General features: G+C 40.0%; 2 protein-coding genes across 5 annotated transcripts in view; both read left to right on the top strand.

Moving 5' to 3' along the window:
- The first annotated feature begins 1,422 nt into the window (after positions 1–1,422).
- Positions 1,423–19,427, top strand: part of RAB9A (RAB9A, member RAS oncogene family) — a 32,639-nt gene continuing 14,634 nt past the window's right edge. The window contains exon 1 of one of the 2 annotated variants that reach the window (XM_075522216.1): positions 1,423–1,563. The gene's annotated coding sequence lies outside the window, so the exon portion shown is untranslated. The remainder of the gene's footprint in view (positions 1,564–19,427) is intronic. The other variant, XM_075522234.1, reaches the window with a different exon arrangement.
- Positions 1,433–18,101, top strand: TCEANC (transcription elongation factor A N-terminal and central domain containing). Of its 3 annotated transcripts, none has more exons than XM_075522169.1 (2): positions 1,433–1,563; positions 14,864–18,101. In XM_075522169.1, exons 1-2 carry the CDS (start codon positions 1,494–1,496, stop codon positions 15,952–15,954), a joined length of 1,161 nt encoding a protein of 386 aa, XP_075378284.1. In that variant the 5' UTR covers positions 1,433–1,493; the 3' UTR covers positions 15,955–18,101. The 3 variants fall into 3 exon arrangements, with proteins under 3 accessions (XP_075378284.1, XP_075378291.1, XP_075378299.1); XM_075522176.1 differs by having other exon boundaries at positions 1,477–1,589; XM_075522184.1 differs by lacking the exon at positions 1,433–1,563 and adding an exon at positions 2,814–2,929.

The raw sequence follows: 19,427 nt of genomic DNA, 5'->3' as shown, positions 1-19,427 counted from the left end.
TATCGGCGTATAATGCAACCACTGCAGCACGAGCAAGGAAAGGTTTGATACGACTCAATAACGACCACTGATTACTGGTTCATTACAATAATTTAATAAATTGCTTATGTGATTTTTTTACATCCTATACAACAATGCAAGGCTTTTTTTTTTCTTTGTGATTAGTACTGGTGATGCTTATTATGTGAAAATAGGGAAAAAGAGGTGTGTCTGCAATACATGATATTCATGCTGAAATATATTTGGCAAGGTCAGGTAGGTAAGTTCAGTTTACTGTCAGCAGAGGGCAACATAGGCCTCATTAGTGAATAAAACCACGTATTAAAAATCACACCGACTTTTTACTGTAATTGAGAATAAACCCCAGCATGCACCTGTACAGTTGCTGTAGAGCCGAAGTTCTAGAAGTATTAATCTTTTACAAAATCATTTTGAATGGCTATGTAAAACATATATGAAGGAGGAAAGCACTGCAATAAAGGCAATGACAAATACCTTTAACTAAAATACATGAACTTTTAGGTGTTTACTGCATAATCTGATATGTCCAGCACACTTCATTATATCCAAAAGCTGTTACCCCATGGAGTAAGTTTTATAATATTTATTTTGTTTAACCTTGTTATACCAATAGCTCTGTTCGTCATCCAAAAGATTAGTTGGTTATACCAAAAGTAATGCAGTATAATGTTGAAAATGAGAAGTTTTACAATGTTTTTTTCTGTTCTCCGTTAGCCTTAGGTGTGATACTCATTTACCCCACTTGGTGTGTCACGCTGTCTTTCCCAAGCTGTGTTTGCTCGAGGACTACGTCATGACTGAGGTTAAAGTTTAAAATCACGTGAATATCATCTACTTTTTCATTCATCTCCGGGCTGAGGGGAGCCCAAGAGCTCTTCCAGCTTTCCCAACCAGAGCGCTCCCAAAGCCACGCTGGCTTGCGTCCAGGCCTGCGTCCAGCTCCCGCTCCGTCAGCATGGCCGGGTTCCCACCGCCATGCAGCCGGGCACCGGGGGAAGGCAGTGCCCAGCACAGGGGTGCCAGGGCAGCATCCTGGTGCTCCTTTCACCCCATGGCTGTGTCAGATACCAGAACGGAGCAATGCCCAAAACGTGGTGGCAGCCTCAGCAGAAGCTGTGCCTTCACGCCTCAGGCTGCTCAGGAGAGCAAGTTATTTCCATGGCTGTTGCTTTCCCCCGGGTGCTTTCAGCCCTGCAGAAGCCCTGGGGGACAGCACAGGAGCTCACACTGAGTACGTGTGTTTGGGTCCCCCGCCACCCCCATGGCCGTCTAACAACGGGACGTGGCTTCTCAGCCCGGGAGCAGCTCCCGCCCACTGCGGGAGCAAGCGGGGCTCCCCATGCTCTAAGGCGAGTGTTCGCCTCAGGCCCGGCTCCCGCACCAGGGCGCTCCGCCGGCGCTGACGGGCAGCAGCGGGCCGAGGCCAGCGCGCAGCCGCTCGCCCCCGCAGTCCGGCCCGCCCGCTCGCAGAGATGGCGGCGGCGCGGCCCGGCGCGGAGCAGGAAGAGGGAGGGAGGCGCCATGTTGAGGCCCGCTGCGGAGGTAACGGCGTTGTCCCCGCTGCCGGGGTACGGGGGGTGGTAGTAGCGCTGTGTGTTTCACCAGGGGCAGCGGGAGTGAGGCGTGCAGCCCCCCCTTCCTCGGTGATGCCGAAGAGACGCTTCCCCGTGCCCTAGCGCTGGGGGAGAGGTGCGGAAGGGCGGCGGGAGCGAGCGGTGCGGGGGTTCCCCGCAGCGCCATGAAATGGCGCCTCGCCTCGACCCCCGGGAGTCGCCCCGCTTCTCCCCCGGTCCGGTTTTCCCGTTCGCACGGTGCTAGTCCCGGCTCTGGCCTCGGGGGCCAAAGGGCTTCCCCTGGGCCAAAGGGGTGCAGCGGTAGCAGCTCCCTGAGGAGCGGGGGGCGTTGGTAGGTAGGTCCGTGCTTGCCTCTCCTTCTGCCTTGGGTGTGCCAGGAGTCTGAGGAGGGGCGACATTTCGCCCCTAAGCAGTACAGCAGTGGATCAAACTTAAGCTAGATGAGTCTGAGGATGCGTAGGGGGAACAGACCTGGGAGGTTTTCGTGAAGGATTTGGAGAAAAACCACGGAATTAGTGTACCCATGGCATTACTGAGTGGCATTTTGGAGCACAGTTGGTGTGTGAGCTGGCGCATCTATTTTATGGGAGTGTTTGCAAGCTGATCTCCACCTAGTTTCTTGGCCCGGTGTCTTGAGATGCAGGTTACAGTGGTGTTGGTCAGCTGCTGGCGTTGTGAACTCCAAACCTCCTCCAGACAAGATGTCATCTCTGGCTGGCTTCCACAGTCAACTACTTTCAGACAAATACATGCGGCTGGGCTCCTCCCAGCTGTTGTAATTACCCTACTGATTTATATCATAAGCGACTGTAATTCCCACTCACAGAAGAGGCTGACCTTGAAAATTGCAGGATGGATATCTGTGATGGTAGTATTATGGGAATTTTTTAGGTACTTATTATATTGGTCTCCATGCAGCATTGATGTCTTGAGATAAGTCAGATGCTGGCATAAATACAGAAAGGAATTAGAGAGTTCACACTTTTCAATGTAGTATTGTTTTTAATAATTAAATATATAAAAATCCATTTCATTTCAAGTGTATTTCACATCTTATTTCAGCCAGTACATCAGATGTCTTGATCAAGACTCTCAAATGTTTAGATGTTTTCATAGATGCTTTCATATTTAAGTATTCATGTTTTAGGAGAAGGAATTTTAGCAGACACTAATAATATCTTACAAATATCCTCTGATTATATCATTCACTTTCTTTGTAGAGGGGTCAGGAACATATGTGCTCTTCTGCATACAAAGGATTTATTTTTAAAGGGAAAAAGTTATATCATTTTTCAGTGGAAAACCTGTAGAAGAATGATAAAGCACTATCTCATGTAAGTATGTCCCTGCCAATGGAATGACAAATAGAAATAGTATTGAGCTGAGGCTTAACTAGAAATTGAGCGTTACAGCAGTAAAAAGTCTGTGTTCATCTGAGAAATGATAAAAAACTCACAAAAGTTCATAAAACATGTTTTTATTACTTACATGTTCCATTTTTGTATTAATTTGTCAGGACAATTTGCCATAAAAAGACATTGCAGACTGAACGTCTACTTTTTCTTGTAGTGTTATAGAATTGAAGTCTTTGCTAGTTCTACATAAATAAGAATAATCTTTAAAGCTATTTTGTCAAGGAAATGTATTCAAGAGAAAGAATTGCTTGTTCCTTTCCAAAATGACTCATATTTGTTTCTTAAGTATTATGTGAACAAATGTATTTTGAATAGATATATCTTAAGTACATTTTTACGTGTTGATTTACACTCCTATCTGCCAGCCAGTCTGTTTTGTTGGACTTCTGTGCCAGTGCTTACTGAAGGAGGATATGAGATCCACCTTAGGAAAGCTTTGTTTAGATTGAGGCCGCCCAGGTTTCAAATCAGTACATCTGCAAGAGGATATAAACAGTATTTATGGAGACTGAAAAACAAGTGGACGTGCAAGAATGTTAGATGAGATCTGTCACTTAAAAGCCAATTTTAGACCTGCAGCTCACAAGTTCTTCAGTAAGTTTAAAAAACCCCACCCAATTAATTGTACCTAGGTAAATGAACAACAAATTCAAAAGGAAGCTAGAAAATAGTGGAGAAAAGCTCTCATACCAAGCAGGAATATGAGAGGTAACATCATTATCATCCTTATAGGTGAACAGGGAAAGTATTGTCAGTCTTCTACAGTTACAGTAGAATGCTCAAAACTCTGATTTCTTCAAGTACTGGTCCTTGGAGCCATGTTGTATGTGATAGTGTAACCTTTCTTTTTCAAAAAAGTAAACTAATCATTTTGTCTGTGAAGGAAAGATGGGAATACTACAGGCTTACAGCCTGAAAAGAAATGCAGAACAGCTCCAAGTTTTTTACTTCTAAAGGCATTATAGTGTATAAGCCAATCTCAGTGTATTGAGGATTTTGAATTATGATTTCCCAGTGTGTGGAGGACAGTGTTATGAATGCTTCTTGTGCACAGACACTGAGTAGAGGGAGCAGTCCAGATGTCTGATACAATCACAATGGCGGAGAGAGAGAGAGTGTGCTTCATGAACTGGAACTGTTAGCATTACCTGTATAAGGCAATACAGTTAATGTATGTTGAAGAAACTAGCTTCCCCTTGGAAGACATCACAGCCTTGCTGAAATTATTTCACTGGTTTGTTGTCCTAAGTGATTGGAATTATGAATATGATAATTTGCATCCATCCAGATGAACAGTTTAGGAGACTAAACTGTATTGAATTAAAGTAGTTAATTAGTAAACAATGACACTAAGCTGCTTAAATCACATTGGTATAGCCTGGTATGTTTCTTGAGTGAGGAATAATGTTCCTCAGCATAGCATCCTCTTGCTGTGGGAAAATAGTGAAATATTCTTCATATTGTCAGTCAAATTTAACAATAATAATAATTTATTTTTGTTTTAAAATCTGTTACTGTTGGAAAAACATGAATGTTAGGAAATGAAGCAGTCGTTTCACAAAGTGCAAATAAAGTAATTTCACACAGTGAAGTTTTGATTGGGTACTAAGGTAAGTGATGTTACGGGAATGGTATTAGCATTTTCTACTTGTCCCAGGTTAAGCTTTGCTCTTCATGACAGAGGCATGATGGGAAGATGCCAAATGTACTTCTAGCAAGCTTGGGTTTTTTGTGCAGATGATAAGCTGTACTCTCCTGCAAGAGACCCTGTTAATTTATAATCACAAAAATTATTGTATGATTTGTGAAAAATTGTGTGCAGCCCCCCAAAAGCCTGAATCCCTTGATAAACTTCACTCTAGCAGGTCAGCTTAATTAGTGCAAAATACATACATCACAATCCGTGTCCCTACCATAGCTAGGTAGCATTAATTCTTATCTGAGTCATCTGCTTAAATTTCATTCAACACTCTTCTTTTCCTATGTGTATTTGTCACTTGCAGCCAAAATGGTAGTTCATGTTTTGAAAATTTACCCCACATGTCAAAAGCCTGACTTTTGACCTGCTGGAAGCTCCAGCTAGTACCTCATACTGGCAAGTAGTGGAAAGTGGCTGAGAGAAAAGGTATTCCTCTGCCAGCTTTGATAAGGCTTCGTCGTAAAAATTAGAAAAACCAGAGAGTCCCATGGAAAATTTGTGTGACCTTGTGCCCAAACTTGAAAGCATGATTTTCAATAAAGTTAGTTAATACTGAAAAATCATCTGGTTGTAGATTAGAGAAACCATGTAAGTGTTTCTTTATTTGAAATGGTGCAAATTTTAAAGCAAAGAGAAGCACATGTTATTTATACATAATTTCAAATGACAAAATGTTAATGACAAATCTCTCTGAACTATATATACATTTTATTATTGCCCCATTGAATCATAGTGTATTAGAAGGTATTGTGAATCTGTATAGGTATCCTGTTGTGGAAGAGATTAGCTAGTACCTCCACTTGCTACTTGCAATCTGTAACTTGTTAAAACTAAATTCTATCGTTTTTTTTAACTCCTTGGAAGTATTTTATTAAAAACATCAACCGTATCAATAGAAATAAAGATTTCAAATCAGTGGAGTAATGCATTACTTGTAACCTTTTCAGGGTTTAAGGTGTTTGTCTAACTCCAATAACCAGTCAGTTCAGTAGAAAAATTCGCATGGGTAAGGCAGACAAGATACAGGAAAAGCTAAAATATCTTCCAGTGAGAATCAGTTTAATTCTTAACTAGATTATTGAACTGTTAGCGAGGTAGCATCTCCGCTGGGATGTGTGTGTCCACTGTCACAGCAGCTGGAGCTCCTAGAACTCAAAACAGCTGTAGCTGTTCAATTCGTAAAGAATTTTCTCAGCTACTTTTTGCCATGAGACAAGTCAGAGGTGTTATTTGTCTGGTGTAGCTGTAATATTTTGAGTCTTTTCCTGAGCTCCAGCTTATATACTGAGGTCAAACAAAGCCAGTGGCTAAGCAGTCTGGTAAGGGCAACAGCTTTTCCTGTCTCATTAAATCCATGCATGTTTGTTTGATCTTATTAGAAAAATGTGCTGACAACTCTACTTTGGGGTTGATCCCTGAGGCTTGGTAACTTCATTATTGTCGTGGTTTAACCCCAGCCAGCAACTAAGCACCACATGGCCGCTCGCTCACTCCCCCCACAATAGGATGGGGGAAGAGAAGCAGGAGGGTAGGAGTCAGAAATCTTGTGGGTTGAGATAAAGACAGTTTAATAGGGAAAGCAAAAGCCACGCACACAAGCAAAGCAAAACAAGGAAATAATTCACTGCTTCCCATCGGCAGGCAGGTGTTCAGCCATCTCCAGGAAAGCAGGGCTCCATCACGCGAAACAGTTACTTGGGAAGACAAACGCCGTCACTCCAAACATCTCCCCCTTCCTCCTTCTTCCCCCAGCTTTAAATGCTGAGCATGACATCATATGGTATGGAATATCCCTGTGGTCAGTTGGGGTCAGGTGTGCCAGCTGTGTCCCCTCCCAGCTTCTTGTGCACCCCCAGCCTACTTGCTGGTGGGGTGGGGTGAGAGGCAGAAGGGGCCTTGACTCTGTGTCAGCACTGCTCAGCAATAACAAAAACATCCCTGTGTTATCAACACTGGTTTCAGCACAAATTCAAAACATAGCCCCATACTAGCTACTATTAAGAAAATTTACTCTATCTCAGCCAAAACCAGCACAATTATGCAGTCTATTGATTTTTTTAAAGGAAATAAGAATTCTATTTTAATTAAAAATGGGAGTTCTAGGAGAAGCAACTCCAAATTGGGATTAAAAATTTGCCTGTAAAGGATGCAGCTGTGTGCATCCTCACATGAATGCAATGTACTCTGCCCTCTCTCCCCTGCAAACTCCCTCTCTCGGGAAGAAACCTGTGGGAGAAGGGTTCCAGTGAGAGAAACACAGGGTAGAGACAGTATAGCTCCAGATTAGTTAAGAGTGCTGTAGTTCAAGCAGTCACTGATATAAAAGATGCAGAACAAAGCTATTGCTCTATCATACTACGTTTCATTATGCACATACTCTTTCACCAGATGTTATCCTGGAAAATTTCTTGAAACAATGTTTTACGTAGTATTCTTACTTAATTTACCTTTTCTTGCTCACTGTGGCTCTGTTCTGTTGTGTGCAGAATAAAAGATGCATTTTGCCTCCGGCACTACAGTGATGGCATTCCACAAGTGAAGTAGAGATTTTTGGGGAATGGTTTTGCAGTAATCCTGAGCTTATGTACTCCACTGCTTGTGGATCTTTGACTGAGAAGTGACTCTCTTGGTCAGTGAGGTGTCAGTGGTCATGGACATCTGGCAATAGTACCATTGTATTGTCTCAGTTGTTATTGTATTCACTTAGATTTATTCATATGGCTATTCTGTATAGTTCAGAAATTTTTAGGGGTGGGAGGCAGTCCTGCTGAGAGGCAGGAAGAGCTCTGATTTTTGCCAAGATGAAATAAAAGCCCTGAAAAATGATTTATTGGTGACATCTTTGGTGACCGCTCTCCCACTGTAGACAGGATGAAGGAATGTTTTGGGTTCTGGAGGCTGGGTGTGAGAACTCTCTGGTTTCCTCTTAGGCTCTGAGTTCAAAATAGCATTTGATCATTTTCATTGTTTATATGGAATTTAGGTTGCCCAAAGCAAGAAATCTGGTGTTTCCAGGACTGTGCTATGCACCATCTCTGCTATAGCATTAACCACATTCTTGGCAGAACATTTATTACACCGTTAGGAGTACTTGGCTTCTTCTGGTCTTTATCTTGGCTGTGGTCTGGATTTTATTCTGATTACATAGAATTCCTTGGAGAAAAAAAATTGTCTACATCTGAGGTTGGGATGAAGGAGAAGAGGACTGGTGTTCAGCCATCTCTACCCTTCCAAGGCTTGCTTGGATGCATTCTGAGTTTGTCTTGGTTTATCAGTGGGAGTTAGCTGTACTAAGGCAAAGTAGACTATGGCTTTGCACCAGATAAGGCGTATAGCAGAGACGAGGCATTTACCCCAAATGATTTGGGGAGGGGCACCGTTTTTCCCAGGCTTTGCAGTTAGCACCAAATGTCTCAGGCTGGGGTTTTTTGTTTGTTTGTTTTCTCCTGCTTAGTCATTTTACTGTTTAAAAAAGTCCTGATTCAACTTGGTATTATTACAGGATGACCATATTTTAAACCTGAGGTAGCCTGATCTTTTTTTCCTTAGCAGCAAACTTGACTGTCAAGATTTCTATTGATCACCATCATTTATTCTTGTATACTCAAGTGACTCATTATACCATGTAGTCAGTGTGAGAGCTTCTAATGATTTGGCAAGAAAGTACCTCATCAGCACAGCATTACAGAGTCTCATTGTAAATACAAGTCAATCTCTACCTTGTAACCTTCAATAGACACTTGGAATTCAAACAGATGTTTTCATGCATTGCTAAAAGTTAAGCAGGATGGAAATCCCTTGTGTAGCTGTAGGAGGGATGAGGATTTTTATTTTGTACTGCACAAAACTGTGATGCTATCATTTGTACTTTTGTTCTTGCATCTCTACAATAACAAAAATGCATGATTCATTTAATAACTTAAGAAAAAAAATCCTTTTTCTTGGATTTCTTACCTCTTGGAACAAGGAAGACAGCAGAACAGTGCTGACTGACTACAATTCAGTTAATTTTACAAATATTTGTTCAGCAGCATTTGCCAAATAGCATTAAATCAGGTAGAAATGTGATTGAATTCCAAATTTAAAAAATGTTGAATGAAAGAGCAATGTACAGGACAGTGACTGGATAAGGGACGCATCCTTTCCCTCCTGTCTGTATCTCAGCACCTTTGGACTTACAGGGGGTTTTTGCCAAATTCAGGCAAACAGGTGCCCTAAAAATGTGAAGTCTCCTAAAGGTCACAGGGAAATAGTTTTATCTTTTTTCTTAAGAGGTTGGGGTTTCTCATTATGCACATTTCACAAGGCTCCGTGGGTTTGCTATGCTACAGCTCCCTCAAGTGGTAAAATAATTTCCCATTTGGAATTGCAGCTTGGTTTCTGTGAAACACTTGCTTTCTCTTGAGAAAGTTTTGAGGCTTCCCCCAACTTCCTCTTTGTTCTATTCCCCCCCCCCCCCCCCGCCATGTTGAACATTATGAACAGCTGCTTAGGACTGTATGGTTATCAGAGAAGTAGAGCTGTGGGTTAAAGGGTTATGATTGTGGTCTTTGTTCTGCATCTGACCTACTGAACCAGCTTGAGCAGGTTATTTCACCCTGTAAGCCTCACTTTTGTCACCTGAGAACTAGAGAGAATGATAAATATTATAGACTACCTAGAGTTGTTTTAAACTCTGATTTCTCCAATTTTTGTTTAAATAACGCTTATTTCAATCAATGATTTTGCTTCTCTGACACAGCAGAAAACTCAAAAATCCCTTGTCAGCGAGCAGTCAGAGATCTGTCAGCTGTCTTGCCATCATTCCACAAACAGCAAAACCCTGATTTACAGCAGAAACATTGGAGTTCAAGGACCAGGATTCTCAGCACGAAAGAACTCAAGCTTGCTATACTTAGGTTCCCAGTGAACTTTGGCTAGAAAATACACTCCAGTATTACCACTGCATCAATAATTTCTTGTTTCTCCCTATAAGAACATGAAAAACATGTTTTCTACAGTTGTCTGAGGAAATCATGTTGTGCCTTGATTAGAGAAGCAGAAGAGGTTCTTGACATCCAGACTTAATATGAAATGCTACGAATTGCTTGACTTAACAGGGCAACAAATGCACAAAAAAACTTTTTTTTTTTTTTCCACCACGCTGCCTTTTAATTTGGAAGCTGAGATGAAATTTATGATTGAGTAGTTAGCGTAGTATTTCAGATGTATGTATTACTTTTCATCCTGAAGGACCTTAAAATCCTTTGCAAACTAGGTACACAACAAAGCCAGTGGCATTCCAAGAATGCTTTCCCCAGGGAAAGCTCTCTGTTGTCACTGATAGACATGTTTATTAGCTTTATTTACTGGTTTCTCTGCTGGCTGTTTCTTGTGCTTCTGCCAGTTACCAGTGAATATCCCACTCCAATGAAGTAATTAATTATGGATTTGGTTCTGTTCTTGTGATGTATTTTTGATGACTTATTTTTTCTGTTACTTTTACCTAGCTTTGCTTAATAAGTTTGAAGGGAGTCATTCAGTCTTACCTCTTTGCTATATGTTGTACATGTTGAGGAAAGCATTCCCCTAGAAGTGATTGTTTTGACTTAAATGTGAGTAGTCTGTTAGGTGGTTGAATTTCCAAAATTATTTTAAAATAATTATTCATGTTTTGATGTCCATATTCTGTTTTCAGTTTGCTTATTTAACTGCTGCCATAACATTTATGTACTTGAATTTAATGTTGCATAAACTTGAAAAAGTCAATGCATGACTAAGAAGATCTTAAAATTTCTAATAATTTAATTTATTGCCTTAGCACACGTGTGAAAAAAGTCCTAAGGTAGAACATATATACTGCATTTAATCCAGTCTAAACCAGCCTTTTATATATCTGGTAGAGGGTTAAAAAAAAAAAACAAAACAGGTTGTCTTAGATCTGCCTATTAGAAAAAAAGCATCGTAGTGTGGGGTGATGAGTTAGCATATGTCAGCTCCTTCTCAGCAGCTGTAGGTGTCTGGTAAGTGTAAAGTAATTCACTGTGAGTGCGTGGCAGGATGGCTTCCTTCTCGCTGCAGATGCCAACGCGTGAGCTCCAGCTCCCCTCAGAGGCTTTGTGTTAGCCACCTCAGCTGCCAATGCCGACTCGTAGTTGTGGAGCCAAAGAAGTCTTTTTCAGCCATATAATTCTCTTGTGTGAGATTGGCCACAGAAACGGGCATGTCTTCACCTTGCCGCCCTGGGCGCTGCCTAGGGTCAGGTGGATAACCATGAGCAAGAAGCACTACCATAAAGCAGATGATATCCATGGCCTTTATGCACCATTTCTTACGTACAGATCCTCACCCTGCAATATTAGAGAGGAAAACTTCTGTGAAGCATAGTCCTCAACGAAAGATCAAAATACCTCACCTTTGTTGCAGGGTAAAAGTATATGCATGGGCAAATTATCAACAGGCACTTTGTGTGTAGTAATTTCTTTGCATGTCCATAGTCCTGTGTACTAAATATTGGGAATTCACGAAGTCATCTTTCATTTGGGTAAGTATATTTTATGGTATGTGTAGCATAATACAATACATACACAGATAGTTACAAGCACTGAAGAAAATGACGTTTGAAGTGGAGTATGTTGGAAGGAGCAGAACTGATTCTAAGGCATAGGGCAGTCATACTGGCTGACCATATAACTGTGTCACCAACTCTGCCCTAGATTGCATGAAAAAAAGTAAACGCCAGCAGATCATCATTTTCTAATGTCAGCTACTTAGTGTTCAGGAGACAGGGAACTGTCCCGCTGTAGTGATGGCTGCCCTACATAAGAAAATACCTCTTTCCACTCTCACAGCCTCTGCATGTTCCTGCAGCAGAACAGATGAGCAAGGATGCAATTATACGTGCTTTTCAGTATGATGATAGAGTTCAACTTAAGTATTTGAAAAATGCATCCTGTTTCTCTGATTCTGAAACTTCTTGAGTAGTAAATCAGTTTCTGTAGTGGCCATTATTGAGGTTTTGCAGGTCTTCGAAATGTCAGACAAGAATGAGCTGTTTAAATACAGGTTAAGTGAATGCAGAGGTCATTCACTGTGGAGGTCAGATTGGTCAGTGGTTTAGGATTATAGAAACAGATGAAGGTTTACGCTCTCTCTTTCTCTGTCCTTTTCTTTTGTGGAGCTCTGAGGCCCTACCTAAAGTTTGAACTTACTTCTGTCATGCAGGAAACAAGTTAGCTGGGATGGTGGTCATAGAAGGCATCAGAGCATGCAAATTACCCAGCTGTATCACTTGTCCTTCCTCTCCCCCCATTCTCAGGCGATTTCATCATGGAAACAGTGATGGTGCAAGAAATCTGCTTATGAGTTCCTTTAAACATGGACATGTGTGTCTAGCCTTGTGTCAATCTCTATGAGGCAGATGACTTTGTCTAGAGTAGAATCAGGATATATGCAACTTCAGAAAAAATACTGGTTTCATGCACAAATTTAGAATAATAACTCACAAGAAAAGAGGAACACAACACTCATAACACGCCATTCAATTCTGCATTCTACATTTAATTCTCCTTTTCAGCAAACAGGAGAATAATGTTAGTAGTATTAACTCTTTTTGTGTGTAAATTTGCACATTGCATTGCACTGAGCATTCTTTAGTCAAAGGGCTTGATAAAAAGGAATCACAAGGAAATCTTATTCAAGCCATGAGACTGCATTCTGAAATCCCCTTTTTCTTTTCATTTAATGTGTCAGAGTATATGGGAGCATGCTTTAATAATGCTACGGCTGTAAGAAAATAGGTACTTTTTAGGATATAGAGGGATGTGTCTAACTTTTAAGAATTTCCAAAAACAGCAATTAGGAGTTTGTAGATGTTGCAGTTTTGAAATTGTTTTGCAGGTGTCACTATTTTTGAGCTGCCCTGCCTTGATAATCAAACTGTAATATGATGGCAGAGCTAGCAAGGGAAAGGGCAGCAGTGGGGACCTCCGTTAAAAGTTTACTAGTCCGGCTTGCTTGTCTGTTAGCAGCTATAAAGAGAAACTTTTCAAAGAGATATAACATGATCTCTTGCATAGCAAGTGAAAGGTTGAGGGTCATGTAGGAACCACAATGGCGTTTTGGGCTTAAGATGCACTGAGTTATGTCAGGCTCACTTACATAAACTTGCTGCAGAGTAGCCCTAAACCTTCACTTTGCAGTTCCCAATAAAATGTGTTCTGCTACTTACTGTTTAGTAATTGAGGAAATCCCCAATATCAAGTTATGGTGACATATAAAAGTCCCTCAAAAGGCCTGACTCTGACATCTCCACCGGGTGCTTGAAAAAGTCATTTAGGTTAGTGGTTTTGGGTCAGATACCATGCCCACATTAGCTGGTTAATTTTATTCTTTTGAAGTAACAAGGGCTTGAGGAAAAAGTCTGAAATGAAAAAAAACCCAAACAATTCACAGGTATCTCACCTGTCTGCTGTAGAAGTTATTATTAACTAAAACAATGTGAGTGTGCAAGTTTTCTAAACTTTCTAACTTTGTATGGTTTATGGGTCATTCTTAATGCATATATCTAATTTCTGCATGTATCAATGTTTCTCCATTATACAGGCTACAACATATACATGACAGTGGCAAAACCAAACAAATTTGTGAAAAACATAGCTGTGCTACACATTGCTCCCGACTCCAAATTAGTCTTCCAATGCCAAACCTATGTATTTAATTTTAACTAAAGGGTTTGCTATGAGAAACCAAGTGGAAACTTGCAGATTTTATTAAAAATAAAACCACAGATAGCCAAACATCTCAGCATTTATTATAAGGATTTGTCAAAAAATCTTGGTAAGTTAGGGTATAGTTGCAGGAATGACTGATTTTAAAAAAACAAAAACCAACCAAACACACAACCTCCAAAAACCAGCAACCAAAAAAGCACCTTACAATGTGGAGTTTTTGGACCCGCTTTGATTTTTCTATTATTCTGTATTATTGCAACTTGTACTGAGTTCATTTGTAGTCAGATGCTTGAAAACTGTGAAAAATGGAAAAAGAAGTTTATATATAGGTTCCCAAAAGTTGAGACATAAGTCAGTTTTCCCAAGGAGGGTTATTTTGCATATGCATTCTGGAAAGATGACAGCAATTATCTCCCTGGGTTTGGAGTCTTGTAGTAAACTTCCATGTCATTGCAACTTTCAGATTAAATTAGTGCAGTGTTTACTTACAAATCTGCCATTGGAGGTTATGGGGAAGCAATTCCAGAATGTATTCAACAGTGTGAGATCATTATGTTATTCAAATACCTGTTATAGCAGAAGGTCCCAGACATGGTTTTTAATAGACTTTAAATTTCTGTGATAGAAAAACAAACTGATTTTCTGAAAACAGCATCCTTACTAAATTCAATTTGTTGATACCAGTACTGTAAAAACCCTACTAATATTTTTATTGTTTCTCTGTATGTGTGAGGAGGGGGGAATATGTTGCCTATAAAGCCTCCTTTTTATTTTTTGGAAAGCGTATCATTTGGTAATAGTGTCTAGATTTCAAACATCAACGGGTGATCATCTCGTGCTTTTGGTGAAAAATGCTGAATTTCAGAACTCGTTGCTTCTTGGTAGTCCAGTGGTACTAGAGTCTACTAATGCGCAAACACTGCAAAGTCTGCCTGTAATCTCGTACAGCAGAGTGGTTGTGTAGTTACCTACCTTCTTGTGGTAGTTAAGAATCTCCCTGTGAATTTCTGTTGTGGTGTGCATGCGTAGAAAACCAAGTACAACAAACATTTTTATTATGCTAGCAGTGTCTTTGTTAGTGTGTTTTTTGGCAAGACACTCTGCTTTTCCTTAAAAATTAGTGTTATACCCTACTTTTTAAATCGTTAACCCTATCCCAGCGGAAGTCCCTGTGGGCTCTCCTTTCCGCCAGTATTTTCCTTGCATGAGTTAGACTAGCACACCCGCTTGCATTTTTCCAGGACCCAGGGTCCTCTGCATTTTGCATTTGCTCCACTAACTCTACTGTACACCATTTGAAGGAAAAGCTGGCAGAACCAATGATGTATACAAATAAAACCGTGTAAAATAACATAAAATAAAAAGAAAACCTTATGAGAATATACAGAAAATTAATTAATGTCATAACTGCAATAAATATGCTAAATATTTTTTCACTTTCAGGTTTAAAAATATCTGACCAGAAAAATATTGTACACAGAGCCCATTGTATTGAAAAGCTACTGTCTGAGAACAATTTCCAAGATATTGAGGATCATCTTAAAGAACTTGAAGATGTTGACATGACTATAGACTATCTTCAGGGAACAGAAGTTGCCAAGGCTGTATACAGAGTACTCAAGAGCTGCCCTTCAGTAGAGTTGAAAAAGAAAGCAAAGCAGTTATTATCAAGGTGGAAAGCACTTTACAAGAATAACTGTGGTCAGTCAATGCAAGTTAAAAAGTCAGTTTCTGTGTATGTGGAAGAGGAAATTGAACATCTCGGTGTGGTTCCTAAAGGGCAGTCGCTGTCTGAAGGACCATGTCAGCAGGAGGCATTAGATGCTACTAGTTCTAAAATTTTGGTCCCATCGCAAACTGTTAAAAATGTGGTACGTAACGACATAGAAGGCAGCATGAATCAGCTTTCTTCATTTGAGGAACAACATGCTGATAATGAAGATTCTAAACCTCTTGTTAATGAAGCAAGTCTGCAGCAGGATCCGATGAGAGCTCTGAGGTGTAAATGTACGGATCTTCTTTATAAAGCTTTGACTGGTTCTGCCAGAGACAAAGAAGAAACTGATAAATGGCTAGAGCTATCTAAACAAATTGAAGAACATATTTTTGCTCTTCATGCTAAAAATGACAAAAAGTATAAAAATTGCATCAGAAGCAAAATCTCTAACCTGAAGAACCCTAAAAATTGCCACTTAAAACATAACCTTTTTTCAGGGGCATTGAGTCCAAAGGCTTTTGCTGAGATGACGGTGATGGAAATGGCCAGTGATGAACTGAAACAGCTCAGGGCTCTGTACACAGAATCATCTGTTCAGGAACATCAGCTTCCACAAGTTATTAATGGCACACAGACAAACAAAATAAAGTGTAGGCGCTGTGAAAAATTTAACTGCACTGTCACTATGATCGCCAGAGGAACTCTCTTTCTTCCAGGTTGGATGCGAAACACAAATCCAGATGAACAAATGTTGACTTACGTTATTTGTAATGAATGTGGAGAACAGTGGTATCACAGCAGATGGATTTGTTTGTAACGCTATCCCTCTTTAATAAGTGGTTTAGAAACATAGATGTGAGAAGGTATCTCTGTTGAAACTGTATAATTTAAAATTTTGTATTGATATTATGTAGGTGCTGCCACTAAGAAGTACAAAATCAGTTTTAAAAAATTGCTAAGTTATTCTTGAAGATTACTTGAATAAAGCTATGTGTGTTTAAATAATGTCAATATGTAAAGAAATAAAAGAAAAAAGGGAAAAATGGTAACACTATATCTGAGAGAGGAATGTTCACTAGTATATCAGTTAAAAATATTCCAAGTGCTGCAATTTTTTCCCCAAGGTACTGACTACTTGGAATTTTCATTATCTTCAGCAGGAGTTATTTCACAGAACATAAGTTTCGTTTACAGTAAACAAACTGTTTCCAAAACTGCAGTTCACATACTTGCGTGCATTGCAGAATGTTCAGCATGGATTCACTCCTTAATTAAATCCCTTTTTGCAAGTAAGTGTTAGATTATTAGTTTGGTTTGAGGGGTGATGTCTAAAAGGAAAAAAGGAATGAAAAATAGAGTGAAAAGGGGGGGGGGAAGGCAGCTAGCAAATGAAAGCAAAAATGAAATTCTGCTCTAGCTTTTTATAGCTATTGGGAGGAAAATAGGACTTCTGACAATCTATCAGTTTGCAGTTCAGATTTGCAATGTAAGATGGTGTGTCCTGCAACTGTTAAATTAATGCAAGATGAGACAATAGTTTATTTCAGAAAATTATGTAAATACATTATTATATTTATCTTTATTTAATAAATAAAGGCATGAAGTTAATAAGAGTTAATTACTTTCTGAATGGGTATCCTTTCTTGAACTGGGACATCTGTCCTGAACTGAGCAAATCAATTTTTTTATGTAGTGCAGGTTACCCAGAAAAAATGAGTAGAAGGAAATCTAATAGCTAAAGTTTTTATACATATTTTTGTTCCAGAGTCAAAAGGATTCCCACTGGCTATATACTAGAAGCATTTATTTATCAAAAAATATCACCTTAGCATTCTTCTCACTCAAGTAATAGTACTGTTGGGTTTTTTTTTTCTGCAAAACTTAAAATTACTTCAAAATCAGGTATTTGAATACTTTGAATGGAGTATATATCAGAAGTCAGGGAGATGTTTCTTTTCTGAACTGGGAGAACCACCCAAGTCTGGGTATCTTTCACAGCTTTCTGTTTCTAGGTATCTTTCACAGTCTGTAGAAGACTATGTTCATACTGTGTGTCCCTGTTTTGGTTTCTTCACTCTTTTTGAGTTACTGTTTTGAGTTAAATGAGAGGAAATGGGTCTTGCATTGAGTCCTAATTTTCTGAGCACATGAATATGTCAACTCACTGACCTGAGGAAATGCAGTGAAGACTAAGTCTGCCCTGCCTGAGAGGTTAGGTCCTTGCAGCAAAGCAGTAGGACTGTTTGGAAACATAACCTTCATAATGAGTTTCCTTGTTGGAGCATGGACGAGATGGTGAAATGCGTCAATAAATTGCCAAAGTCATGCTTTAGGCACAGAGGGAAGTGGTTTGTTTCACCCTATTGTATAAACACAATAAACCTGCATACTGGGAGATACCTTTTACAAATGCACAACAGGCATTTTGCGGTTCAAGGCCAAAATGCATCAGCTGAGCAGAGAAACCTGGTGAGTATTTGCTGGAGGAACTAAGGATAGTTCTTGCACCCATCTAGCTGTAACACAGCTGAGGCTGGTCAGCTTCTCTGGGCTAAGGCACTGCCCTGGAGCTCTCCAGCCACATGGCCTGTCAGAGAAAGGAGTTAGGGGCATGAGATGAGAAAAATTTACTGTTGGTGAACTAAAAGCCAGCCAGGACTAAAAATAGAAGACAGGCCTTTATCTGTATATGGTGAAAACTGTGTGTAACCTGATGTTACAAGGAGGCACTTACTATTATTCTACTGAAAAACAGGAAATTTTTTTTCCATTCTGTGAAGTGTTAACAATTAGCTTTCAACGGTGTGATTTACTGTGGCATTACCTAGATTTTTATCATGTGAAAATTTGTGTTTTAGTGGGATTGCACTGATGTAAAACAAATGTTAAAGCCTTAGGCCAGACCCCCAGTGTTCAACGGTGTAACCAATCAGTCAGTGTCTGACCTTCCTTCCCAGCCCTTACCCATGTAAGGATGCTTACAAGTAGTCCTTGTAATTGGAATTGATGGAATTGATGCTTACAAGTAGTCCTGCTTGTTTAAGTGGAAGTATTTCTGTGCAAAGTATTATTTTTAGCTTTCAATAAAACCATAGGAAAGGAAACACTTCTGTGTTACTGGTTCACGGTAAGCACAGAGTTGTGTGCTGTCGTTTTGGAGGTCGTGGTTCTGCTGAGGAGAGCTGTATGCCAGTACTTTGCTGTGTCAGAACACCCTGTAGCAGGAGACTTTATTTTAGCTGTGAACAACAGACACTTATAAATAATTTCTGCCTGCAGATGGTTTTGAAGCCAATCCAGTAATATACAGCTCATCCCAGTATTGTCTTGGCAAAGGGAAATGTTACAAGGCATGGATGGTGTTTTTGACAGAATATATTTCAAGGGTAAAATTTGTAGCCATAATACTGACTACATTTGTGACATTAATAATGTGTAACATCATTTTCTTTTGAACTGCCCATCACTAAATGTATAGTACTAAGCTATATGCCCCAACGCGACTGGGATTTTCTACAGATCCATATTTACTGAGCAGCTAAGAAAACATAAACAGCGGATATCTTAAAACTTTTTCAAATCATTGAGCAAGCCTGCCTCACTGCGGATCTGAGTGAGCTGTACCTGCAGCAGCAAGAGGGTCGTTTGGTTCTAGCCTTTCACATCTTGCCCTTTCTTCTAAGATGTAGAAATAATAAAATCCAGTTACTAAGAACTGCAGTTGCAGCTTATGGTATAGGAACAACTGTCAGTAACTACAAATAGTCAAGAAATGGGTTATAACCATGCCCCTTTTCCAGCTGTCCCTTCTTTTGTCTCTTTCAGAGAGCAGTCTGAACTCTTACGGCAAGTCCATGGTACCCTCGCAGTTGTAAACTCAGCATTTTAAAGTAGTTTTCCATTGTGAGCAGGCATTACTCCATTGTCTGCCTTCCCAATAACAATTGAACCTGAGAGCTGGCTTTGTAACAAATCTAGTTAAAGCTAGACATTAAAAGATGAGAATATATTTGTAAATTTTGTGAAATCCAGTAATCATTAAAAGAATTTCTGTTCCTGTTGAAAGAGATGGAGCCCTCACCTTTATTCAGGAGTTACCTAGTCTAAGCTGCTGGCCGCTGGTTCCACACACACGTAGTTGCTAGGTTATTAGCATTACCTAAAAGCCAGGCACAAAATATGCTCCTGCTTGCCCAGATAGTAGTCTGGGACAAGGAGGAGATCTGGGAATACTGGCAGAAAGGAGCAGAAAGTATTGGGAGGCAGGGAGAATGAACTGGGCCCATTGTA

This window comes from Mycteria americana, chromosome 1, assembly GCF_035582795.1.
Source record: "Mycteria americana isolate JAX WOST 10 ecotype Jacksonville Zoo and Gardens chromosome 1, USCA_MyAme_1.0, whole genome shotgun sequence".
In the NCBI taxonomy this organism is placed as follows: domain Eukaryota; kingdom Metazoa; phylum Chordata; class Aves; order Ciconiiformes; family Ciconiidae; genus Mycteria; species Mycteria americana.
The sequence above is the reverse complement of the archived record's forward strand: the minus strand, read 5'-3'. Positions and strand labels throughout refer to the sequence as shown.